This window comes from Anarhichas minor, unplaced genomic scaffold (assembly GCF_050575085.1).
Source record: "Anarhichas minor isolate MPS153535 unplaced genomic scaffold, ASM5057508v1 ptg000043l, whole genome shotgun sequence".
Lineage (NCBI taxonomy): Eukaryota > Metazoa > Chordata > Actinopteri > Perciformes > Anarhichadidae > Anarhichas > Anarhichas minor.
In genome coordinates, this window is record NW_027466489.1 from 6,967,713 (window position 1) to 6,995,547 (window position 27,835).

The 27,835-nt window shown below is 42.5% G+C and overlaps 1 protein-coding gene across 1 annotated transcript; it reads right to left on the bottom strand.

The window, feature by feature from the left end:
• Nucleotides 1–419: 419 nt before the first annotated feature.
• Nucleotides 420–27,424, bottom strand: LOC142970342 (zinc finger E-box-binding homeobox 2). Its single transcript, XM_076110519.1, has 8 exons — nt 27,364–27,424; nt 8,958–9,245; nt 6,795–7,004; nt 6,075–6,268; nt 5,789–5,900; nt 4,049–5,547; nt 3,667–3,850; nt 420–3,353 (listed from the first exon to the last, which is right to left on the bottom strand). The coding sequence occupies exons 1-8, from the start codon at nt 27,422–27,424 to the stop codon at nt 2,707–2,709; spliced, it is 3,195 nt and encodes a 1,064-aa protein (XP_075966634.1). The 3' UTR covers nt 420–2,706.
• Between the last annotated feature and the right edge of the window lie 411 nt (nt 27,425–27,835).

Genomic DNA, 27,835 nt, shown 5'->3' on the forward strand with positions numbered 1-27,835 from the left:
TCTGACCACCAGTGACATGTGTAGCTGTTTTCAGTCTTCACACTCATGCCTGCTTGAGTGAAAGGAACCAACAGAAAACAAAATGAAACTAAGAAACAGGAGTAGAGCCGAGCTCGATGGTGTGGGGAATCAAAACTTTGAAATGCTCAGCAGCTAATAACCTGTTGCTCATAGATGGGACTTCTTGCAAGTGATGCTGATGCTGCTGTCTTGACTGTGTCGATTTTTGCCAACCACAAATATAGGACAAAGTTCTTCATTAAATGTCATCTTACTCACGTTCGCGATCAGAAAAAGGTCAAAACATCACCAATAGTTTGTGCTACAGCTGACTCAATGCTGCTAATGCATGGCACCCAAAAGTATCTGACCTAAGTCACCCGTTATGGTTTGTTAATGTTACAGTTAGCCGATTGTTTACTCAACCAACCATTAACCTAAAGCTTAGTGTATCAAATACCAGCAGAGCTGCTCAGCCCCTGCGCGCCTCAGCCACATCCACAGGTTGACGGGCACCAAGCAGCACATCTGATGAATCATTATGCAAACAGACACAAAAAGCCACAAAAAAAAAAAGTTTGTGAAACAAAGCAGTCTGCAGCTCACAAGTGGTGATGGAAACGTTTTACTGTGATGGGAAACATTTCACTGTGATGGGAAACTGAGTCGCCTGCAGGCCTCCGCCGAGCTTCAGAACTGTCTTTTGCTTAAAGATGTTTTTGTGTTTACACTGAAATAAAATAAAAAAGCCATCGCTTTTGGTCGTTTAAGAAAGATAATTTCATTGCCCTCTTCTTAAATACCTTAATACTTTAACCTATTTCATAGCCACTGAATGAAAATTGTCTTGAAATGATTACACTTAAATCTTCCGTCTCATAAAGCTACAGCAAGAGGTTTTTTAATTAAAACACAAGAAAATGCTGATTGAGGATAATATTTTAAAAGAAAAAAATGTATGACGTACAACATTCTTGTGACAAAGTATGTACAATTTTATTATATTCATTATAAAACATATATAAAAAGTGAATACAAAAGTTGCATGGGTGCCAGTAAAAGATATATAAAAAGAACACTGCTTGTAACATTATAAAGAGAAGTGTGCTGAGGGAAAGTAAACCATTTCTTCAGTATTTTTTTGACCCAGAAATAACAGGTAAGGAACTACGCACGAGAAAGGTGGCAGTTGGCATGTCACATTTGCATATCTTTGGTGATAAATACACATACACACGCACACACACACATACATTATGACCAAAAGTTGTCACGGTATGCATGAATGCTAGAAGCTTAGTCACACCTCATGCACCACCGTCTTATCTCATCGTACCAAGGCTTTGTCGGATTACTCACAGTGTCTTGAGTACATCTCAGGCACTTCTCACGTTGACTACTGCAGTCAGAAAGAGGAAGTTGATGTATGTGTCCTGAGTCTTGACCTTCTCGCCACACCTTAACAGACAGCCCTAAATGTGTGGCCCATTTTTGTTTCCGGGGGTGAGAAAATGGCACATGTAAATTATTACGAGAAATGGGGGATATTTCCGCGTAAGATTAAATGAAGCAGCTCTGTGTGATTATTACACAAACAGTGAGACAGCGCAAGTTTTGTTTGCTCCCCTCGAAGGAAAAACCCCCAAAACTGACAGGAATGACTGTCCCTTGGCAAAGAATACCATTTAAAAGGTGCAGTCCATTGCTTTTTGTTAAAAAAAATAAATAAACAACCACCTTCCAGTTCTTCCTCTTTTTACTGCTTGCTCTAAACTACGAAGATAGACTGCTGGTTAGTCAAAGCCACTGAGCACCATAGTTGCAGAGATGAGGTGGTTGTACCTTGTTATTTCACAGCATGAATGATAAAAAGGAGTACTTCCATATAATCTCAAGCCATCAATAGCTTTGGGACAAAGTAATAGCTGCATGTGTGTATTTCCGTGTAAAACATGTTACAAGTTATTGCTCATTTCTTAAAATAGAGGTATGGGTTTGTATGAAATAATACCACAGGATATTGAATGGTACTTGCACTTGCCAGAATAAATATACTAACTGAGCATCAAGCGGATCTGATTGATATGACTGTATCTGTAACATCTAAGCGCTAACTTTAATAGCATGCTAAAGTAACAGTAGATGTCTTTCCACTACTGCAATCGATCCTTTATTGCGCCGTCTGGTTTCTTAAGTCACACACTGGTGTGCATCTACATGTGAACAGTCAAAATGTTTTAAACAAAGCAAACTGGATCCTGGCCATAAAAATACAAAGGCCTCTTCTTTATGGGTTGTGCAACAGTCAGCAGCAGCAAGCGAATACAAAGTGAGATTCATGCAGCGTTACATCTAGATACATGACCTCGGATGAGTCAACTCAAATGTGTTGTAGCTGACCCGGCAAACAAAAAACAATTACATCAAAACAAAGACAAACGAAAGGCGCTGTAGGTACGTTAAGTCTATTTTGCATGATAAAATACTATAATTCGTATTGCCACATATATTTTTGTTTGTATGGCTTCATCCAATTTAAGGCCATCTATGCTTTGGAAGTTCTGTGCATTTTCTCATGTAAATTTATTTTTTTTTTAATCAGTTTTATATATATATATATATATACATGAAATAAAAAGTGTATCAAAATTCTTAATATAATATATATATATGGTATATGCATTGTATTGGCTTGTTGTAGTCACCTTAAGTTTTTATTCTGGGTAAATCTGTTAAATCCAGGCTAAGTTCACATTTGTCCAAGTCTCCATTCTGGCCCTCGGTGTCTCTGTCCCAGAATTCTCTCTCTGCTTTGACAATGTGGTTTCCCACATCGTAACCATTTCTCTCGTTTTGCACTCCCTTCTCCGCTGTAGGTGATCCAAGGAAGGGGCTACCTCCCAGCTCCTCTGCTGCCCCTGACAAACCCACTAGTGCCTTTTCCACATGACCATCACTAACACCTGCGTCTTTATCCTCCTCCTCCTCCTCCTCTTCTTCCTCCTTGAGGGCCTCTGCAGCTCCGTCTAGACTGGAATCGCTGAGGAAGGAGTGCGCCGTCTGAGTGTCCTCCATGGACAGAGGGGTCTCGTCGGCGAGGCGGCCCCCGGTATTTCTGCCTGCCCCTGGGGTGAAAGGCATTTCCTCGTGATCTTGGTCTGGATCCTGGTCTTTGCTGCAGTAGGCATAGCGGTGGTTCATGTGCTGTGAGTATGAGCCGGAGTGGGAGAAGCGTTTGCCACACTTGTCACATTGGTAGGGTTTCTCTCCAGAGTGCAGCCGGCTGTGCTCAATCAGATGGTGCTTATGCTTGAAGGCCTTGTTGCAGATCTTGCACTCGTGAGGACGCTTACCTGTAAAAAATGCAGAGAAATTGTGTAAAATATTTTATTAAAAAAATGAATCTAATATTTTTTTTTATATAGAGAGGACATTATCACAACCATTTGGCAGCCGGTTAGCTTAGCACAAATAATGGGAACACGGGGAAACAGCCAGCCTGGCTTTATTCAAAGAAGATCTGTCTACCAGCATCTCTCAGTAAGAAATCAAATAAGCATGTTTTCCAAAATTATTCCGTTAAACATTTTTAACAAATATTGTAGTTATCTGTAAATGATAGGAAATGGCATATAACGTCTGTGTGTTTGTACAAATCTTGCAGACCTGTGTGCTCGTATTTGTGTCGGAGCAGAGAGCTGCTCTTCTGAAACGTTTTGTCACAAATGTCACAAGCGTAAAGCCCCTCGTCTGTCTTCTTCAGTCTTTTCCTCCCGGGTCCCCCTTCTCCCTCCAGTCCTTCTTCCATGAGGGAGAGGTAGTCTAGAGCTCCATGGCTTAACACTTCACCCTGCAGAGAAAACATGAAAATCATGATATATTCACATTCATATTAATCTAATTCTACAAATTCTTGCAGCAACGCTTTACAATATGATCAGATATTTGAATGTATTTTTTGTTGCTGCTTCTGCAGTCATTTTACGGTTGTTCTTCTGCAAATACACACAATTCTTTTAAACAAACCTAAAAGAGAGACCTTACTCACCATGAGAGCTTGTCTCTCCTGGTGGATCTTCTTCAGGGTCGCCTCTGTGTCTGCATCCATCATGTAAGCCATAGGAGAGAGAAACCCTGGCTGTGATGCCATCGCTGTGATGCCATCATGTCCTGAAAGCCCTAAACCAGACTGGTTGAAGATAGGAAATCCATTATATAAGGAACCTGGAAACATAGGAGCTCCGGCCCCGCTGTAGACTGGATGGTGGTGAAGGTGGAGGTGTGACGTCGGACTCGGTCTCCTGAGTTGCTGGGTCCCGTGCTCCCTCCTCTCTCGTCTGCCTGAGTTGCCGTTTACAGTCTTGTTTCTCCCCTCCTGGTCTGAGAGCTGCTTGGGCAGGGAGAGGTCCAGAGGCTCGTTCTGTGCAGACCAGGGGCTGCTGGTCTGGTTCTGAGGGGAGGTCTGTTCGGGAGGACAGCTGGTGAGGTCCAGGCAGACTGGAGAACCGAAACCTGAAGAGGGAAACCTCCTTCTGACCCGAGGCGATGACAGCTCTGGGGAGTGGTTGATTGGTTGGCTTGGGCTTCCCTTTTCCTGGCTGGAGCAGTACGCTCGAGAGGAGGGGGCGTCATGGTGGGGCTGTGGGGGAGAGTACATTGCCACCAAAAGCTGCTGCGGTAAAGAGTGCCAGCTGGGCTTCTGCAATGGTGATTTGTTTCCAGACAGGCCGTTGGACACTTCACTCGGTTTGCCGTTCTCCGGTTGGAGAGCAGATCTGGGGAAGAATAAAGGTGGCGAGGGGTGGTCTTTGCTGCGGAGACCCTCGGGCACCTCCACTGCCTCTCGGTTCATCTTGCAGAGGTAGCGCTCGTGCTGCAGGAGCACCGGCACACTGGGGAAGATCTGGAAGCACCAACGACACGTCATCCCAAGCACACCTCTCTCCCCTTCACCTGACCTCACTCTTCCTCTTCTCCTGTCAGGTGACACCTTCCTGTCAGGCCCTCCTCCGTTGTTAATCCCCTTCCTTTCCTCCATTGCAGCTCCTCCTTCTCCTCTGACCATTTCCTCCTCTTTCCTCACCTCCCTGTGAAGCATCTCCTGCAGCATCTGTTCAAACTTGGTCCCAGAGTGCAGATAAGGCAGCAGGGTGTTCCCTTTTAGTCTACTGGACCTCAGAGAGAGCTCTGCTGAGGGGTCCCAAAGCCGAGCCAGGTCTGATGCTCTGGCGCTGTTGTGGTCCTGCAGGGAAAGCTGGTGAGGATCCTCTGGGACTCGACATAGAAGCCCGGTTTGATCTTGGGTCTGTGAAGCCAACGGGGAGCCCTTGTCAGTACTGTTTCTCCCCACACCTGCAGAGGGAGATGTTGGAAATGAGTGGTGGTAGGAGCTTTGGCTATGCCCGTTAAATGCACCGCTGGCTCCTCCTGCGCTCTCCCCTCCATTTCCTCCACCACTCAGGCACTTTTTGCTGCTCAAGTGGGAGCTGTAGGAGCCAGAGTGAGAGAAACGTTTCTTGCAGTTGGAGCACTCGTAAGGTTTCTCACCTAAAGGATGACACGCAGGCGGGATATGTTAGACAAAAGTTCCCAAAAAGTGTGTTGAAAATACCTTCAACAATTTTCATAATTATCTTGTCTTGTCGTAATTATTGTTCCTTGTCAACACATCAAATGAAGTATAATTTCTTACCATATAACTAGCACGATAAGTAAGGGTTAGTGATACCGTGGAAACAATAGCAAATTGATGGGTGAGTACATCTGTTGTGATGTTATTTTGTCTCACCGCTGTGGATGCGGAGATGCTCTTTGAGGTGGTGTTTGTACTTGAATGCTTTCCCACACTGCAGACATTTGAACTTCCTGGTCTCAATGCCTTGATCCAAAGTGATGACACCCTAAGACAATGGTATTAGTTTTATAATACAACACATTTAAGGATGAATGTCTGTGTCTGATTGTCACTTGTATCAACACAGTTCCAAATAAATAACTTTGTAACATTAGATGTCACAGAATGACGATTTGGCTCATCTCGGTGACGTTTCTCTTGCTGTCTGTTTGTATCTCACCTTGTCCTGCACTTGGTTATGAAAAGCCAGGTGCCGCTCCATCTGTGCCCGAACGGTGGCAGTGTATCCACAGAGCGGGCACACCATGTGGCCCCCCTCCCTCTCCTGACAGTACTTGATGTGGTCCCTCAAGGAGGCTCCTCGCTGATACATCCTGTGGCAGAATGGACAGGCCTGCTGGGTCCTCCCTGCATCTAGAGTCCAGAGAGAGATGTGACATTTTTTTTAAAAGACCACAGAAAATGTATTATACGTAGTTCATTCATGTATTTTGTAAACCGCTTATTGAGCAAGATATTAAATTATCCTTGTTTACTATTTAAAAGTACTAAAGGTATTGTATATGCTTTTAATATGACATAACCTTTTATATTTACTTGGTATATGTGATATAAAATGTTGAACCACAAGTAAAATGTGTACATTGTGGGACAACACACGCTGTCACGTGCATGAATTGCTTGAACATGGATGTGTAAAATGCGTCGAAGGCTCTTTGTTGAACCACGAGCGGCTGATGAGCCGATGTGTTAAAAAGCGCGTTACTTTCCATTTTCTCTGAATAACATTAGCATATACAATCTGATATGTAGTGCATCACTACTATTGCAGCTGAGCGGCTCGTCGCTCTAACAACATACTGCCTGGCTCAAAGGCAGTAACTTCAGATTTGTTGATTTTCTATTAAGCATCATTGCAGCTGTTCCCTCATCGGCCTACCTGCTCCCTCGGGTGAGCGGTGCTGAGCGCCTGGTGACCAGATGGCAGGTGGCAGCTCCTCGTGCCTGCCTTCCGGGTGGTACACCGCTGCCGTGCCATTGTGGTTCAGGTGGTCCAAGAGAGTGGCTGAGGTAGAGGCCTTCCTCAACTGGGCCAGAAATTCATAGTGGGCCAGGTCCTCCAAAGCATTTGGGGAGTCTGAGTTCTTACCTGCGAACAGAGAAAAAGATGCAGAGGAACTGTAATATCCATAATAGGAAACATGTTTATTTCTAACTAGAGATTAATTAAGAGGCATTTTGTAAAAATAAAAAAACATAACTCTGATACATTCTGTTTTATTACATTTGAAGGAAATTTAATGATCAGATTTTTTTTCTTCCTTTAATTAATTCAAGTCTAATAAAAATCTTGGCAGCGAGGGGGGCATAAAAACAGAGAATAAATACAATGCAGACAACGAAAACAGACTTAGAAAAGTATCACACGCTGCACAAAAGACCATAAACAATATCCCGTTATAAAGCAGTTTAATACAAAGCATTGTTATACGATCTCTCCTTTTGAATTTATCGTTTAATTTGGTCAGCACTCTTGTCAGTGAGGTTCAACATTTGCTGCTTTCATGTGTTGAATATAAGATATTTTTAAAACGTTTACTCCGTGTGAATGTACATGTCTTGCTCAAATATTCATGTGTGCAGCGCGAGTGGGGATCAATCGTAAAGTGACACTGTGCAACTGAATCTAATGGATCTAAATTCTTTACTGACTGTTAAAACAATGTATTTGGGGAACTAGTTGGCCATGATATCAGATTCAAAGAATTCTTTCTTGTGTCCTTGAGTGCAGTGACAGAAGAGCAGGCAGAGAGAGAAAGCCACGTGAAGACGAGAGGGCGCCTCCTATCATGAATCAAGCCAGCTTACAGGGACTTTGAGGAAGATTTTTCAAATGTTTGCAGATGTTGGCATATTTTGAGCTGTTTTTTTATGTGGTGAAGGGAAGAGCCTGTGTGGTTGAGTGTTGTAAAAACTCAGCTTTGCCTTCATCAGGCAAGGCCAAATCACACGAGGCGAAGGAGCTAAGTGATTGTTAGTAGGCAAGCCGCGTGAGCCTTTGATCTCTCCTAAATAAAAGGGAAAGCGTCGCGTCGCGCAGTGCTGATTTCAGTACCGTAACGTCACCTCTTTGATGCATGGAAATATTGTGACATTGTGTGGGATGAGTTCTTTTGTCATGCTTTCAGAAGGCTGCCTTTTTCAAAGAGAAGAGTGAAAAAAAAAGAGGAAAAGCTTGTAGGGAAGGCATGGTTTCACAAGGAGCTGCTATGAAGGTGTATCTAGAGGGCTGTGAGAGGCATCATGAGACTGCCGGTGTCTTGCATCAGAAAAACACTGTAAATGAGTTTAGCCTAAACATACAGTGGTGTCCTACGCAGCAGGCCCATACAGAACTTTTTCGGGTATTTTCTAAAAATCTGGAATTTTACTTTGACATAAGTAGCCTAGTTTTTTTTCATCACAAGTATTGTACTTCGCTTCATTTAAAGTTACATCTGTTACAAATTCACAACAAAAGTCACATTAAACAATGTCCTGATAAACTGTGAGAGAATGGAATGGAAGAAAGGAGATGAATCAGCAGCTGCAGCAGTGAAGACGCTGCAGGCGTGTCTGCAGCCGTGTCTGCAGCCGCAGGAGGGCACAGCTCCATGGTCCAGAACCTGGGCTTAGCACTCCTAGTACAATCAGATTAAGGATCACATGTAGGCCGAATGGACTGCTTATATGCTTTGAGAGTGAACGAGTGAAGAAGTTGAACCTGGAGCAGATTGTGGAGGACTTCGAGATGCTGTCCTGACAGGTGAGAACAACAACACACTGCTGAGCTCGCCAGATGAGAACGTCCACAACCAATTAGTTGCATAGCAACGTAGTTCCATGTGCGCGCTACGAGGTGTGTAAAAAAAGCATACAGTCGATGGTAAAAAAAAAGTAACAGTATTCTAGTAGGCTCCTCTTTCCACCTCCGAGTATCATGTTTTACACTTTACACACTTTCTTGGCCCGGCCTTCATTCTCCAGAAACCGTTTGGAAAACAAAGGTTCAACTTGAAAGCTGAAGTTTTACAGTTTTTGTCTACATTTGCTTGGAACTTACAGTACATCCTCAGTGGTCCCTGGTCTCCCTCCCTGTCAGTGGTAGATGCGGTGGTGGCGTCTTCTGCGGCCTCGGCCTCCTGCTCCACTTGCGGCCAGTAGCTCCTGCTGCCGGGGCTGAGGCTGTGCGGCCGCGTGGAGCGAGCGGGGCTGACGGGCTCCTCCGTCCCCTCGCTGGGTGTCAAGCTTGCCTTGTCCAGGCTCTCCTGGCAGTCCTGGGGCTCCAGGCTCCACAGGCCCACCTCATCCTCCCCCTCAGATCCCAGTGAACTCACTTGCTCAGCATCCACTGTGAGAAGGACAGAAACAGAAAAAGACAAAAAGAAATTTAGGGGAGACGAAAGACACTCATAATGACAAGTCCTGTTTAAATGCCATGCAGCAAACAGACAGTATGCTCGTAGAGAATATATGGTATTTTTAAATATATTGAAAATCATAAATGTGTATCTTTATTCTACATTGAATGAAAAGCCCATTATTATTTTGTGGTGTCCTGATATATATTCATTATTTTCAAACATGATTCTAAATGCAACATATCTGAGTTTCCTATTATTCCAGCTGTAGATTATGACCAAAACAAACCAGAGACAATGCCACATAATTAATAAATGATGTCAGTAACTGAAACCAAACAGGGCAAAAAGACACGAGTTGGAGGCTCCCAACTTATTTCCCAACCCAAGTTATGCTATTTCAAATATTTCACTGAGCTTTGACCACAATATATAACTTCAAAGAAACAGAAAGTGTTAATAGTCATTTCTGATCAAATTCAGCGTGATTTCTAAACGGATGCTTTTACTCTGGCTTTCATCTAAACTGAGAATAAATTTAAATAGATGCACTTTTATCAATTAATGTTTTGATTGATTTCATGATAAAATAAAAAGGATGTTGAGGCGTAATCTTGCTGATCAAACTCCAATCCGGTAAAATACAGTTTATTTTATTGTTAGTATTAATCATTGTAATTACAACATTTACCGTTCAGTTTTCTCTGTATCAAATGGTAAAATGTTATTTTAAAATTAAACAGTTTATACGTGTAATTGCTCTTATAGAACACAATTAGTGCGACGGTAGAAAAATGTCCGTCTAAAAGTGTCACACATGTGCGACGGGCAGGGATGTAGTCAAGCAGTATACGAATAAAAGATAAATAACATATTGTAATATAAAAGTGTACCCCCGGTCCCCAGACTGCAGCACAACTAGAAAGGCGCATTACTTTTTCCCATGGCAAAGACAATAAATGACAATCACAAACACATGCCTGGGATTTCAGCTGTAGGCTCTTATTTCCAAGGCTTTTTTTTGAAGACTCGCTGTTTTCCTCTCACTGATTGGCAATATCTAATCACCACCAAGTAATGGCCATTTAAGAATATGTCATTGGAGGAAGCCAAACAATTGGACTGTGCCAGCACACAGAGGGCCAATTCTTCTTTTTGTGTTGTTTCTGATGAGCCTCCGATGAAGATCACAACACAACTCATGTTTCTTATATTAGTTTAAAATACATTTCCCTCTTTGTCCTCTTTTCATCAGATCAGAGTGAAAATAAGGTTTCACGGCTCATTTAATTTCACAAAACACAAAGTGTATTCATTAAACTGTCAAAACAACACTCAGTCACTCTGGAGAGATTTTCATTTGTGTGTGAACCGTTCCAAATACACTCTTACTGGAGTATTTTGCTTTCAGTCACGGCCCACGGCTCACAGCGACAAATTCCAGAGACGCAAATCTATGTCGTCTACTTTTACATCTAGAAGACACACACACACACACTCACTCTGTGGCTGAAAGAGCAAAAGGGGGCCCAGCGCTGCCGATGGGGCGGCCCGCAAACACACACCTAAAACACTTGATGTACACACACTCTCCTGATGAGTATATTAGCTAATCTCAAAGTGCAACACCTCTCTGTTTGTGTCATCAAGTTGCATGTCCTTCCCCAGCTTCAGTACTCCTCTGTAAAAAGTTAGCTCATGCAAAACATTCTGATTCATCCGAGCTGCTGCTCATTGCTGCTCATGGGGAGGAATGACTTGCTCTTATGGGGGGTGAAATTGGTCATCAAATATGCTTCCCTACAACAGACAGCTATGAAGTTTTATGATGTAGTTGAGGTCGACCTATCAGCCCTGAAGGAGTTTCCTGTGTTGATAGGAAATACCGCTGGGCCCAAAGAGAGAAAAATCTGGTCCGGATTAGCATCAAATTGGCCTTAATTCTCTCTCCCGTGACAGTGAGTGACACTGAGCCTATATCTGCTGTCATTAAAGCGGCACCGCGCTGGGATGGCTTTCATTATCGGGCCCGTTGATTGATTTATTTGGATAGTGACTGCATCCTTCAAATTGCTCTTTTTTAAAAATTGTGTTGGAGCAGGACAGCTAAATCTTTGAACAGCGCAGGAGGTTTGGGATTGCCTGCAACTAGAGATTGTATGTCAAGGTACAAAGGAGTTATGAGTTCATGCAATGTGCAAGAGTTTTCCAAATGTGTATAATTTGTTGGAAGATGCCGAACACCAAAAACACAGAGCAGAGCACAGAAGATAACAGTACACTGCTATTGTGTGCATGCAATGTAGTGTGCGTGGGAAGACCGTGACTCATATCCAGAGAGTGGTAAGCGAACCGTGCTGCATCATGCCTGACGATGTGGATCACTCGGTTCTCTGGGGGACCGTGTTCAGATCAAACACTGCCAGCACTATTTTAATCTGCCTGTCACTTTCTCTGCCTGACAGTGACTGATAATCTGAAAGATTGACGGTCTGCTTGCCAGAAAGAAGTCTTCTGTTTTCAGCCTCGGGAGTTTTATCCTAAGAAAGGACATTCATGTTCTTGTTATCTGGGCGCTTGTGATCCATCTTGAATCTGATCTGAAGCGTAAAAAATGATCATCTACAGTGGTTCTTTGTGTTTTTTAAAGTTTTCCAAAGCCAGACGGAGACGGATAACTGAATATGTTCACAAGCACATACACCGACAGGGAGAATCTTTACACAAACACACTAAAATACAAACCGCAACAACAGAAAAAGACTCATATAAGAAAGAAATTATTTCGCACTGGCTCACAACAGCACAGACAGTCTCACTGTTTGGATCCCAGAGGGCATCTTACTGTACATCAAAACTCTAAACTGCAGTTTATTTTACGACGCACACATGTGATCTGGTATTGACTTAGTAATTATGTGGCTAAATGGTAAACACAGATTAATTACCTAGAAATTACCGTGTTTGTTTCTTTTGGTTTCAAAGGCAACAAACAAGGCCAGGCCCAATTTACCACACAGCGTAATCATTACCGTTCGGTTGATTCTTAGATCGCTACATAAAACAATAACGGTAATGTAATGTTATCAGTGCTTTTTAATAGATTTTCATTCCTCACAAGTGATAAAAACAACCCAATGAATAGTAGTTTTTCTGATACACTTGTTCACTGTGTCAGAAATACCTTGTGTCTGAATTCATAGGTCATACAGATTTTGTTATATCCACAAATTAGAACCACACACCATGTGCATTAAAACTACCTTTAAATAAACATATAAAATAAAATCAAGTGGGGAATTTAGCCTATAAGAACCCAAACCCATTTTTCCGTAAAGGAAAGTTATCGGGGATATAAAACCGACTAAATGAAACACATGGAACACATTTCTGAATGTGTCTGTGACACCTGTGTCACCTTGGGTTCTTAAGGGTTAAATATATTTTTCTTTTTTTTTTAAGGTTGTGACTTGTCATTTTCTAGGATTATGCATTTTAAAGTATTACATAAAATCACTTTTTAAACTGATTCATCAATCAAGAGTTTTTAAAATCCACGTAGCTCTTCAAATGACATAATGTCACATTGCAGTAATGTCTGATACATTTAACACAATACAAAATGTAGGTGGTAAAACTCAGAAGCAAAAGGGACACAGTCAACTGAATACACTAAGGCATAGCTAAAAACGTATATATATTTGCTATGTTTAAAAAACCCTAATATTTATTTTAGTTATTACACGATATAATACGTATTTCATGCTGTTATGAATGTCCCGATTTCACAGGTGTCAGAAGAAACTCAACGCTTGCTATTTTGAACTCAATACATTACCACGAGGGTCATGGACGCCCTCACACCAAACAAAAAGCAAGCGCAGGAAGATGTGCGTATTGTCATTTTACCTGTGAGAGCAGTTCAGAGACGAGGTAAATCCACATTCATCTGCAGAACGCGCTGATGTTGACAACGGTGACCCATCTTTAAATATATCGCAGAAAATCAAACATTTAAAAAACTCTCTGTGACAGCTCTCCTATTCATACCTGTTGTCTGACATTTGTACAATGAGTCATGGGAGGACCGCAACCAAGACCAAACACCGCCCACCTGATCTCCTCACTCGTGGCAGCAACTCACACTCTCTCTAAGGTGGTGGTTCCTTCTGACATTGGCACCTTGGCCTGCTCTGGTTTGGTTTGGTTTGACCTGCCCTAACAACACTGAGAAAGTAATGATGCCCGTGTGCCAATTGTTTTTTTTTTTATCTAACTGTGTTATTGCACCAAATACATAATGAACACACCGTCTTTCCCTGGACACGTTCTGCAACAAAAGCAGAATTAGAGGATATAATTTCAAAATGTTGTTAGAGAGTGTATGATACCAATAATATTCCAAAGTGAGTTTAATTGACTTTATAGAAAACTCAGTGTTACATTTTGCTTTTCGTGGTTAAGTCTTAATTTCAATTCATCCAAATGTTTTACAGGTTAGCCTATATATCATGAATGCCGACAGCAAATTGAGGATTAAATGCTCTAAATTACATGTTAACCAATAGGAATGGTGGTAATGGGATGTTTTGCTGCACTTTTATTGCATTTCTGTTGCCAGAGAAGAGGAAGTGCAAACATTCTTGTCTAATGATGGCGAAAATAACCACAAACACATTGATATGAAACTCGAAGTCGCAGAGTCAAGTTCTAGTTCAATTGATTACAGTCATTCCTTTAGCTGGTTGGCAGCGAGCCACAAAACAAGCACTTTTGCAAATAGCTGCTGGCGCGAAAAGATAGGACTGAAACTGTGACACTGTGATGGGGATCGTAAAAGGTCGTATTGGTGTGGAGGAGGAGATGCTTGACTGTGATGTATGCTGCAGTATATGATTTTTGTTTAGTACACAGTGCTGCGGTGTGTTTGTTAGAGAAAGGGGGCGACACGAGTGAGACAGGGGTGCAGTGCACGAGGAACGCTGCAACGGTGCATAAACTGCACGGAAAGTAAAAAATAAAAGTGATGGAGAAAGAGAGAGAGAGATAAAAGTAAGACAGAGGAGTGAGGAATTAGAGAAGAGAAAGAGACAGAAAGCAACAGTGTCAAACTGTGCCTGACACGAATCCTCCAACTGATGTCGAACTGTGAAAAACACGCTACAGAGGGAAATTCCCTCAACACACACACACTCACACAAACTAGGGTAGCGAGAAATAGAGAAAAACAAACAAACACGACTTGTATTGTGGGCAGAAATGGGGAGCAAGGCCGGGCTGCTGCTGCAGAGGGCTACAGAATGATCAAACACAGCAAAGAAATACGTGTGTGTGTGTGTGTGTGTGTGTGTGTACGCGATACCCCATGAATATCTGAAAAGCAGTCAGAGATGGAAAACTTAAAGCCCATGCGGTGCAATAGCAGCAAAGTCACGGCTCTGTGCCTTTTTAGATGTCCCGCTCATTAGGAGACACCACCCTGTCAGAGCATTTAAACCACCACCACAGAATGTGCAGCCCAGTGGCAACATCTGCACTTTGAAACACTCAGAGGCCCACAGAACAATCAGCTCAAGAAATAAACACCAAGCCAATTTCCTCACATTGATAAAGGCTCTGCAAAGACAAGAGCGTGCACAACTGCAGCGCAACTCTGCACACTGATCTTTAAAACTGACTCCAAACACCGGGTTGGAACTATTTTTGCCTTTGTTCACTGTGGCTTTTAATGATTCTGTTCAATTAGGGCCCTTGTGACACAAACACAGAATCCCTTTCGGCATTTTCTTAGCTTCAAAGCCACCAAGCTATTCACTGATACCACACTCACAAAGTTGATTTGTCATCGAGTTGCGCTTTTAGTGTGACTGGGCGCTGGCGTCAGTTTCATTATTCACATGCGTGAATACGATTTCAGAGGAGCCTCTGCGAATCAAAGCACAGCCCCAGAGACACAGCGGCTGTAACGTACTGCGTTGCTGTGAACAGCTGCCACGGCCGCTCTGAAAAGGGCACAGGCATCTGAAAATTGAACGAGATCAGAATCACTGATCTGTTATTCTCTATCTACATGTCTCATCACTGCACCAAAACAGTGAACCACATCTGCTAAGTGGAAACAAGCTCTTGTGTGATTTCAAAAGATTAAACCAATAGCAAATAAGCAGAAGTAATGTACAGCAAAACCAGCAATAAAATACATAGATAACAAAGCTGTAACTTACTGCAGGGCAAGCTAATCTACCTCGTGATGAAACCGTGAGGATGTCGACTTCTCTGCCAGGTTTCTATCTTTGACAGTCAGTCAGAGACAAAGTTTATTTGTTTTTACATCTGATAGGTTAAATCTCCTCCCACTCATATTACCACTTGAACCATGCGCACTGTGTCATCTTTGCTGGTGTGAATTAATTTAATGAAGACTGCAGCACAATCCTTTTATAATAAAAACACAACTCAAAGAGCGACGTCGGACCGTGTGTGTTTTTGCAATTCAGACAGAAACATAAATAGATAAATCAGAGCGTTTAAGAGTGAACATGGACAGGAAGGGAGTCCCAAATAACTTGTGGCCTAAACCAGTAATCGCACCAAGAAGGTGCATGTACGTGCTGGTGAAACGGTGAGACGGCTGTGACTAAATAAGAGGTACAGTACGCTGAACTGCAGCTATAGACACACACACATGGCGGTGTGAAGAAGACGGAGAAACACACTTACAGGGCATACTTTCATCACCTCGTGTAGATTCCCACCCAAGCTATATATTCTTAGATTGTGGCGAGTCGCCTAAATGTCTAGAGGCCTATAATGATTTCAACTTTCACAGCGTTGACAACGGCCTCCACAGGAACTTCAAAATGAATAGCTTTACATTTCTCACAGGTAGATAATTATCTTATCTTTCATAGAATCAATGTTTATGCAAAAAGGTGCAACAATCAGTTTTTTTCTCTTTGCACAAATGAGGCAAGGTGTGAGAGAAGAGGTGTGCAAAGAGCCCTTGTGGTTGCTTGTCTTCTTCCTCTGGAGGTTTCCTGTTTGCTGCTGCCTACATGTTTGCCGCCGTATTCACCTGTCCTGTCGACCACCACAGTGACATTTGTCAAAAAAAGTATCACCTTACTTGACACTGGCCTTTACCTTCAGAGCAGATGCGTGTGGCTTTTTGCTTTAGTGCCTCTTTTTTTTTTGCAGCTTACAAAGTATTCTCTACAGTTACACAGCACAAAGGAGAATATATTGTATTTGTCTGTTGTTAGAACTTGCAAGGATATAGAAAGTTTATAGTTCTTAAAAAAATCATAAAATAACAACATCTTCAGTCGGATTATCTAAGCCGTCAAAAAAAAAAACCTGTTTCGACAGTTTATGATTTTTCTAGAGTTGTTCTATCAGCAATTCAACATCCACACCGTTCGCTGAAATGATCATCACTTACAGCCTCTGATCTCATTCTTTGTCTTCGTCTCGCTTCCTCATTTCACATCTGTAGTAAACTCACACACAATACAATTTCCACTGTTCTAATAAAGATACAATAAGAAACGCTGTTGATATCATTCTGGACTTCCCTACCTCGTCACGCTGAAGTGTGTTATTTGACTCATTTTGCTGATGTGTCGATGACTCACCAGCAGTGACACCTTGACTTAACTACTGCATCTACACTGCGCTACAGTGTGAGAGCTCGTACATTCTTGTCGCCATGTTTGAGCTCAGTGCCATCGGGCCCTGTGAGCATCTGCTGCGCTGGAAGCAGGACTGATGCTGGTGAGAAAGGTTAGCTCGGTTAGAGGGAACACGTTATTCCTAGTTGGCCCTCCGCCTCCTCCTGTTGCCCCGCACTGGTTTCCGTGTAGCGAGGGATCGGTGCTGGAATGCAGTAACGGTCACAGAGGGACCCACGCACTCACCGCACTGTGAATCAAAACCCAAACTCCACTTCATTAGGCTCCTGTCATTGCAGAGACTCTCACACCACTCTATAAATACCCCTGTCTCCCCCCTCCAAATTTGTTTTCCCTCTTTTTTTCTTTACACATGAAAATGCTCAGGGACCGTTCCAGCTTTGTGATGTGGCTCTTTATTTTGTACGTTGGGCGCAAGAAACCACACAATAGTGGCTCCTTTTCGAATATTAAAACATTCTCTGACGGAGCACAAAGGTTCTGAAGTTTTTTAATAGGGCTGCACGCTAAATAAAACTTCTCTTTGAGCTTAACAGCTAGACAATGTGGGATTTGGTTAGTTCAACTCGAGCTGTAACTTTCAGTTGCTCACTACGGGAGATTTGTTTTGAGGGTGAAACAAATATGCCTGGTATCCCACTGACTTTGTCTACTTCAAGCATCTGTGTATAAAGGCCTGTTAGAGGTGTTTACCGTGATGTGGTGTTCTTGAAAAAGACATTTTACTGCATTAAACCCCTAAATGTCTTAATCTAACCACTTACCGCTGATTTCAAACACAAGATATACAAGTATTCTGAGAAACCCACATTAAGTTATAAAAAGATCACTACATATGCAGTCGCAGCAACATCAATGCAACTATACCATTACAGCTCTTACTGCCAAATAATCTGACAATAATAATAATCCACCCTGTTATTCCACAGAAAAAGTCAAATGTAAACCATGGGGAGGCCCTGATAGTCAGCAAAGAGCATGAAAAGACATCAGCAGACTTTTATCCGCTGCTGTTAGACGACTCATTCAGTTAAATTGCAAAGTGTAGCATGTAATGGGTTCTAAATATACATTGTTTTATGATGACAAATGTTGTTTTAATAGACACAGCCTGTAGATGAGACCGGGGCAGCCAGTTCCTGCCTGGTTAACCTACAGACGGGGCGCCATCCTCTGGCGTCGGTCGACATTACATCCTCCACCCGGGAGATGATGAGACACCGAAACATTTCAAGTGACCACATGTGACCTCCGAGGCTTTGAAACATAGAGAAGATGCCTTTCTAATGTGTCACTCTGCTTCTATTTTCTTTGTCTCTTGCTGAATCGTCCCTCCCATGTCTGCACACACCATCCACTCTCTCTCTCTCTCTCTCTCTCTGCCTTTCTTTCGTCACTTTTTCTGCGCCTTAAGCACGCACACATGAAGAAATACAGGCAGCAAAAAGAGGAACATACACTGGGCTATTAAACTGTTCTTTTTGTGGGTTTGCAGTTCTGATTAGGAAGATGTATGAGTCATATTGCATATTAATTTACACACATCTGTGTGTACGTTATAGTTACAGCTCGGTGCACCGTGCGCATGTGCGTGTGAGAGAATGTGTGTGCTGTGAATGGGGCGCCTGAACCAACGCCTTGAAAAAAAGAAACTAATTAAAGTTATGGAGAAAAACGCAAAGACAGCAGAACCGCACAAGAGAGTGTGTGCATGTCATTACTGACCTGGCCCAGTTGGAGAAAAAAAAATGATGGCAAGAAGAGGGAGAGAGAGAGAGAGAGAGAGAGAGAGAGAGAGAAAAAAGACTCAACAAGAAGAAAGGTTTAAAAAGCAAACTTTGGGAGTTTAAGAGGATCTTTGATGTGTATCAGAAGAGGAAAGCAGCCTTGCGACCGGGACGACAGTAATTTTAAGTCGAAGCAGAAGGCTGGCTGACTGGCTGCCTGGCTGACTGACTGTGGGCTTTGATGGCGCTGGCTGTTTGAAGTGGTTTTCGGGGGATGGGAGCAGCGTGTGGTGTCAGTGGGACAGGGGAGGTGCTCAGGGAGGGGAGGGGGGGGGGCATGATGGCGACCGTACAGGACTTTAAGAGCGGAGGATGGATAGATGGACGGAGAGGAGGAGAAAGAAGTATAATGAATGGAAAGAATCTTGAATAACGAGTGGAAGGGCTGGAAGGTGGAGCAGTTGAGATACACAGAAGAGGAGATAAAGGAGAATGAAAGCGATGATAGAGGGAGAGGAGAAGACAGAACAATGAAACAGCCACACAAAGAGGGATAGAGGAAAGAAAGGCAACAGATGAGAGCCGGAAAAAAGCTGCAAATCTGAGAAGGAAAGTAAAAAAAAAGAAGTGACAATGAAGTCAAACTTCAATATCTGTGTCTGAAATTCAGAGCCCCGTCCCAATATCAGGCCTGGACATATTCACACCTATTACTTGTATCATTTAGATGACGTTACCTCCCTCTGATATGCTGCCAGGCTGCCTTATGACTTTTACTTCCCTCCCTCCTGCATGCTGGACACATGCACCGTATAATCATAACTGCACTGTTTCCCTGAGGTACCGAAGTCGACCGCACAGCCGAAGAGGAAAAATAAATTAAATCCGTACAAGTTCAGAACGTTTTTTTTGTTCTCCTTGCCTTTTCATTTCGTTTTATTAGTGACTGACCTTCTCAATTAAAAAACGTCCCAGGTTTTGCAATTGTGCAATACTGACAAAAACTTGATAACCTGTCACGTACCGTGAGAAATTATTTAAAAAAGATGAGATAAGACTATTTACCAGATCGTTACACAGTGATAAACGATGAAGTGGACCAGCGTATACTGATATTATTTGCCTTGCTTCCTTTCTAGCAGAACACACTTCCGGTTTATGGATTCTGTTCTTTATCATACCTGAGCTACCAAAGATTAATTTTGCAGATCTCATATTGCACGCAGCCAGTAAACATCAACATCTTTGCTCTGTCTGAGGTAAGAGTTAGAGTTTGACCGCAGTGTGTTTAAAGGCATCAATCATTACAAACATGGTTATTCTGATTACTTTGCAAAACTCTCACATGTTCACGCATTGTGTTGTTTTTCTATCTGGTTTTAATGTAACTGAACGACTAACTCACTTAACGAATGAACACATTTATTGCCTAAATGCCAAAGTGAAACTTCGTTGGGCGATGCCTTCACGGCCTCTAAAAGTGTCTGGTGGAGATAAAGTGGAAATGTGTTAAAATGAGACGCTGCCAGCAATAGACAGAGAGAGAGAGCGAGAGAGAGAGAGAGAGAGAGAGAGAGAGAGAGAGAGAGAGAGAAAGGGGGAGGCGGATAGATAGAGATGTGTGTAAAATGTGAGACCTAAAGCCTCGACCGTTACAGGTGGGCCTAAAGATCAGTGAAGCATGGAATGTGTTTACTCCCTCATAGGTAACTGTGTGTGTGTGTGTGTGTGTGTGTGTGTGTGTGTGTGTGTGTGTGTGTGTGTGTGTGTGTGTGTGTGTGTGTGTGTGCAGTATTTCTGTGAGTGGGATGTGCAGACGAATGTGGTGCCAGGTGATCACAGGTACAGGGAGACAGAGGGAAAGAGGGGGAGTTGGCTGGCTGACCTCTCCCCTGCCTTTCTTGTTGTCTGTCCAAGTTTTAAGTGATGGAGGACAGAGCAGGTTAACACAGAAATATTGCAGAATTTTGTATTGATGTGTATTCATCTGGTTTAGAGTTTGCAGCTTATGCAGCTAATGTGGAGATTTGCTGCTTTAATCTGTTTGATATCACTGTAAATGTAATAAATTTGTTTTTTTGGACCGTTCATTTACCCTCGGCTCTGGGAACTTGTACGATTTATGTTTTTTTTCATTTATTTATATGGCTCATGACCGTGATCACATGGTACGGAGCACAAACGGCACATGCAATAACAAAACAATGGCACACGGATTGGCTTAAGTACAACAAATGTTACCAGAACAAAGGAAGGACATTCTTTTGGCTCATCTGATCGGAATAACAAAATGAATTGAGTTTAATAATTTAAACAAAAGATGGGCGGTTTAAACATAATATTAATATTATTTATATCCATCACTTTAGTTCATTACGCTTACATTCATTCAAACAGAATATGATACTCGTCTTTCAAGCGATTGTCATCACAAGGGGTGCAGATCCTCTTGTTCCTATCCCGCCCTTTAGATCTTTCAATGGATTCTGGTGTTTCTGTGCCTGCCTGTACTTTTGGTTTTCAGCAGCAACAGACACATTTCGAGTTTAAACTCTTGACGTCAGACTTCTGAGCTCACTTTGACACTTTTGCATGAACTGATCTTACAGCTTCTGTTCAACAGTTAGTTTCAACCAGTTCATGTTGTTACACTTTTGTGCGAGCCAGAGGTAAGACGAGCCACTGTCATCGAAAATCTGCTTCAGACCCATGGCGACGCATATACACACCCGCGTTACGCAGGCTGAGCAAATAGTTGAACACGACTAAATGTAGTTACTTTGCCTTCTATAAGCCTGCCTCAGAAGCCAATGGCTTTCTTTTTAACTGTGTCACACAGCGGTTAACTCCCCATAGACCGTGTTATCGCAGGTTGTCAAACTGACATTTCATCAACTAAACAATTGAAAATGTAATCAAAAATAAATGATTTACAGATTAATCAATAAAAGAACAATCCTTAGTAGCACTGCTGTCAGGTTATTTTATCCACAAACAGTTTTTCAAGAAAATGTACTGTATCATGGCATAAATCGTATCATAAAACTACAGACACAGCAAAAGACACATCTATCTATCTCACCCCCTCCGCAGACTCCGGACCACTATTCATAGAGAGCACATGTCTCATCCATCCAGGGCTGTGCTCTGGGCTTCAGAAACAAGATCCCTTTGTTTGTCAGTCATCACAAAGTGAATTCAGTGCACAGCTTAACATTTTAATTGATTATTTTTCTTTCGCTACAGCCATTTAGCTCAACAGTATTTTCAGTGAGCTGCAGTGGTTTGTTGTAAGTGGGGAAACAGATGCACGAGATGAAGAGAAACAGACTCATTTTTGGCGTTTAAACATTAAAACAATAAGAAACTGGACTTGGTGAGAGATTAAAAAGAATGAAAGACAGAAAAGAGATGAGAAGCATGTCAAAAACATAAAGAGTGTTAAACTGATAACACCACGAACACCAGCAGGTGTGAGGCCTTTCTGGCCTCTTAGGTGATAAAGGCGGATCCTAAACAAATGACACTCTGTTGCTGATCAAACTGTTCATTTTTCAACCTGCTGTTCTGCGTCGTCTCACCCCTTCGCTGGCAGCAAACTCTCAGCCAGCTGAGTGGGTCTGCCTCTTTCTGTCTCCCTGTCTCTTTGTCTTTCTCTCCTCTCTCTCTCTCTCTCTCTCTCTCTGCCACCCATCTGGGACTTGCATTACATGACAGCTGAAGCAGGGTTTCCAAATTTAATTTGAGGTGTGATAAAACAGCACATATCTATAAATTGTGTGCAGAGAGCCTGCCTTTCTGGATAGTTTTAACCTCTTTCATGTGCAGCATGTGAAACACATGCTATCTGCACAAAAGGAAGACCCACAAATAGACTTAATGACGACGGGTCTTGCCAAAGCAACGGCAAGGAATGTAATAATAGCGCTGCAAATGGCTTATGTGGAGAATTAAAAGGGATCAATTTGCAACATCAAACTATACACAGCATGTGGACCTTATCAGATAAAACGCCTTTGAAATAGAAATGCCTGTTTGTGAGTGAGAAGCCGCAGGAAATACAGTTGGTGTTAAAGTGTGAAAAGCGCATGTACGCAGGCACCTATACACACCTCACGACCTCTGTGGCTATGAGCGTGATCTTTGATGCAGTGTGATCCTTAGACATGCACTCCACTCTCAAGTATAACGGAGATGTGTGTTCACCATCGAACCATTTTAGGACTCTATTAGGACCATATTTCTGGATAAATAGTTTCTGGTGATTACACCGGATTTGATCTTCATCTACTAAGAGATCAGATCATGATTGTTTGTTAGCTGTAACATCCCCCCCCCCCCCCCCCCTGCCTGTATTAATCCTTCAATGGCACTGAAAACTTTCCAAATAATTCCTCCTAGAGTGGATCAACAGTGTGGCAGCCACGCGGCAGGAATGCTCAGTCAGACATGGGACTGCTGTGGCTACATCTGAAACATCGCAAAGAGCAATAATCGAATAAACATGTGAAAAATACCAGAGGGACTCAATCAAGGGATTCCCCATTACTGCTGTGCAGATCTGGCATCAGACACACAGAGCTGGGATGGGAGAAATCTGTGACATTTGGCGCTGTGGGAAAAGTTGAGGAAGAAATGAGGAAGCACTTATTATCCCACACTCTGTCGCCCGGCCCGTCTCTTCTGTCTCTACCCCCTCAACCCCTCCATCTCTTGTCTTCTGACGCCGAGGAACTGTCTCCAGCCCTGTCAACCCCATCAGTTCCCCACCTCCGTCGTCCTCCTCTACTTTCTTCCTCCTCTGTCCCTCCCACCCGCTGCTTCTGACGCCTGAGTTGAGCCCCTTGAAGAGTCCTGGTAATAAACTGTGGTGCCTGGGCTCTTCATTGCTGTCTCGCTCTCCCCACCCCTCAACCCAGAGCGCCGATACATCGGCCATTAAAATAGGCCCAGTCCAACGGGACGGCCCCTCCGCTCTGTACTGTACAGGCGCGTCAGTCGTTCACGTTCAAATGTTTTCCTCTCTATTCTCTCTCTTTCGCGTTTTCTCTCTCTCTCTCTCTCTCTCTCTCTCTCTCTCTTTTCTTGTGCTGCTCGAGTCCTTTGTGTACAGTGTGCTATGCTCACTGTGGCAGCACTGTGCCAGAAAAACCCACACAAACACACATGCACACACATACACAGTCACAGACACACAGCTGGGCCCCAGCTGCATACAAAGACTGGGGTTTGGAAATCAATGAAGGAGAAAGAAGAAAAAGGGGAAAGGAGTTTAAATAAATTGGCACTTGAAAAAAGAAGAAAAACGAGAAAGAGGGAATGAGGGAAACAGGGAGAGAGAAAGCTCTCTCTTAAAAAGACACATCGTGGACTAACAAAACATAAAGCGCAAAGCAACGGGACGAAATATGTTTGTGACGGTGCTCATAAAACACAAACCTCCATTCAAGAACAAGGGATTGAAAGACTCTCATTGCATGTCAGAGGATATCTGCTGAGTTTGAGGCGAGGGGAAAGCCTGCACATAACACAGCCAGAAGACTTTAAATAAATGACTGGAGTCTTCATGGTTGCGTCTGCTAAGATTTGAATAGTGCTGCATCAACATGGCTTTTGAGAAATTCAGTAAGCACGAGAATGGATTTTAAAGGGTTGTTTCATGAAAGTTTTCTTCCAGATACGGAAATGAGTCTTAAATTATTTTCTTAACTAGTGTCTTCATAAATGTGGTTCACTGTAAAAAAAAAAATAATGATAGCATATTTGTTGTTGAGGGAAAAAGATAAATCATCCCATCTATTCATCATCCAGACATTTTTAAAAAGTGTAAGTACAGTTGAGCATTCCACCCATGGTGTCAGAAACCATTGGTTCAACTGACTGTGTATACGGGCCTGAAGGGGGGATGTTGAACCGTTGGCTATCATTGCTCAGCTAATTAATTCACACTCTTTGAAACTCAAATATCTCACTCACAGCCAGTAAATACGGCTCATCGTTTCAAATGGATGTGTTTCCTCCCTTTGTCTCGGGGCTGTTTTCAATCTGCCGGGAACGAAGGGTAGTAATTTCCTCACGTTGCTTTAAGATGGGTGAACATTGACAGTTTCATTGGGGGAGACAGAGACATAATCAATAGGCGCCTTGGAGAGAGAAGAAAAGCCAGCCCTATGGGTTTTTTTTTCTTTCTTCTGGTTTGGAAAAGACCCCCAAATCGCTGTCTTATGAGTCGGGCCTGCCAAATTCATTTGGTTTTATCAAGGACCTTTAACTCCCTGCTCGCAAAGCCGCCTCCAGCCCAGCACATTCCAAATCCTACACAGAGCTTTCAGACACACTTTTCTACTCTGACACAAGGATACAGACGCAACAAGGTCTCACTCACACAGACTTTAAACATGCACTGATGAATGTGTGACAAACACGTATGCTATGTATAAGCACTCCATCAGCGCAGGCATACATGCGTGCAGATGTACTAACAAGTCGTTGTGCAATTGGGGGGAAAAAGCAGCTCGAACTTACTGATAATATATTGAAGAATATATTAAAGACACCAGTCTAACATGACATTTATCGTTCTTCAGATTCTTAGATATAAATATTGATTTATAATCGACTATCTTTACGTTCACTTTTAAAACACATCATTAATTGGTAAAAGTTATACGTGACCAGAGGTGATGCTTATCTCTCCTCTGAGGTTTCTGCAGGAGTTAGAGAAACAGGACTGGGGCTCTGATAAGTGACAGGTCCTTGTCAGTAAGTGTGGCTTTTTGCTGATAGCTCTCACGGTAGTGTGACGGTGCTGATTTGTGAAATCGACAAACTGCTCGGTGACAGTCAAAGGTGAGAGTGTGTCTGTGTGTATGCACATGCACACACGACTACCCGTTATACCAGGCAGCCAGTGCAGTTTCTCACCTCGGGGACACTCTGCTGAGCTTCACACCTCTCTGAATAAAATGAGGAAACACTTAAACGCAAACTAATAAACTAAACACAGTAAACACACTCCTTACAGAAAAGGTTTACGGCGGTTGTACTCTGCATGGTTTGCAAGAGTTCAGAATAAAGCCAGTAATGTTTGTGTGTGTGTGTGTGCTTTTTGTATGTTTAAGGCGAAATATCCTCTCACTGATAGCAATGACAAAAAAACAAACATTAGACACCGAGTTGATTATGTGTTTTTGTAGATTTACGGCAATGTTTGCATTGGGGGTAATGGTTAGGTTTGTTTAGGATACCTAATAGCTTTCCCTGCATCACAACAACCTTGCAGCAGCGAGACACATCACCTAAAAACCCAACTAGTATTCGAAACAGGTTTATTTGATTACAGGGATTCAAGTTTAGGTTTACACTTAAGTAATTTAGAAAGGGGTTGCAAGTTAAATTTAGGCTCACACAAGCGTGTTGTGGATCCCTTCTGTTTATTTGAGGATTTGACTCTAACATAAATGTTCAGTCCTCATCAGCAGGATAGAAAAACAAATGTGTACATTTGCATCCATGCACAGATGTGTGTATCCTAACTTCTGTTTGTGAGTTCAGAGCCACACACAAACAAAGAAACAAACAAGGCACAACCTGATGCATGTAGAACTTTGTCTCTTAATTCAGCATACGGCCTATAGAGGTTCCTCTCAGCTCTGTTGTAGGAAGTGCATTCACAGAAACTGATAACTGACATCATCTAAAGCTTCATGGTCATCTGACGCCTTCCATTAATTCTTGATAAGGTGATTGATAGTCATGTCAGAATAAAAAAAGAAAGAAAGAAATGGAATAAAAAGAAAGAAATGAGTCCACATGCACATGATGGGCTGATTTAAATAAATGCTTCATATTTTAAAACCTTTATATTAGAAAAACTATAGCCACAATAAGTTACATCATTTAAAATACTTTCTATTTTACTATTTAAATATATATATATCATGCAAGTGATTTTGAAATTTGATTATTTATTTTTTTTAGACGTGAAGAAATGTTTGACATTTCATGAAGTTCAAGAAAAGCCTTGGGTTCACATCAGTTGATAATCCTAAACTGCATCTCATTACTTCTGCGGTCTACTTTCTATTTAAAAAGTATCAAACTAAAGAAAACTTTATGTTAAATCAGGTTGCATAGCAGGACATCGCATATAGATAATAAGGGAACAAGATCCTGTAAAAGTTTCAGTCTCAGAGCAGGTGAAGCAACAAAACTAAAGTCTCTGTACAGTGACAGTGGCTTGACAAAAGTTATTAGTTCAAATAATAAAATCAAAACTGATTTACTGGAAGGTTTTAAACAGTGTGGATCCTTCTAAATAACTAATGATTTACAATTTACCTTAAAAAAATGAAACAAGGCTCATTCGATTTCACAGAACGCGTGCAGCCACAGGTTGTGTGCTTGTATTTCAGGGTTTTGTGTACCGATCCCAGTGAATAATGCCCGAACCTGTCTAAAGCTGAATTACCAACCCTGCAATTTACGCTGCAGGGCAATCACACGCCATGGACGCAAACAGATTAGAGTCTGACACATGAGTAGTCAACCTGCTGTGCAGCAAGCTACACAGCGATTATACAATATGTACAGCTAGTCTTTCCACAAACTGCAGAAGAAATCATCTCGGTCTCTGTCCACTGCATCATTTACCAACTTCTTCAAACTTTTCAGCGCTGCACGGTTCTTACCTCGATTCCTCCTGGGGTTGGCTTGTTTCCTTCGCTTGCCCCTACTTTCTTCTGTCATCATAACGCTTTATTTCGTTGTTGTCGTTTTAAAAAAAAAAAAGAAGTTGTCCAGGGACCGGTGCGAGTGTGTGTGTTCGTCCCGAGTGCCTGCCTGAGAATGAATGGTGATGAGGCATCGCCCTCGGTCACAGCGGGAGACTCAGACCTTGATGGGACTCCAAGCAGAGGCGACGAGCCGTGAGGCGGAGTGATGTCAGCAGCAGAGGTTGGCCCTGAGGTCAGTCTTGGCATCGCAAAACGTGCACCTTCCTCCTCCTTTTACAAAGTAGTCCACGCGGGTTAGACCTGCTCAAAAAGTCCCAGCAGTTATAATACCGTTATACTTTGACAAAACATTGTGCCGAATTCGCTGTATATTTGCGACTCTTCTTCAGAGAGGGTCGGTGTATCAGCGTGATCTGGTTTTCTCCAT

Bases quoted from the DNA above. Each gene is read 5' to 3' on its own strand.
- LOC142970342 (XM_076110519.1), bottom strand. From the start codon at position 27,424: ATGATGACAGAAGAAAGTAGGGGCAAGCGAAGGAAACAAGCCAACCCC. The intron at 9,246-27,363 runs GTAAGAACCGTG...TCCTTCTCACAG, and splicing joins CAACCCCAGGAGGAATCGAG to TGGATGCTGAGCAAGTGAGT. The intron at 5,901-6,074 runs GTGAGATACAAA...CCATTGTCTTAG, and splicing joins ATAACCAAGTGCAGGACAAG to GGTGTCATCACTTTGGATCA.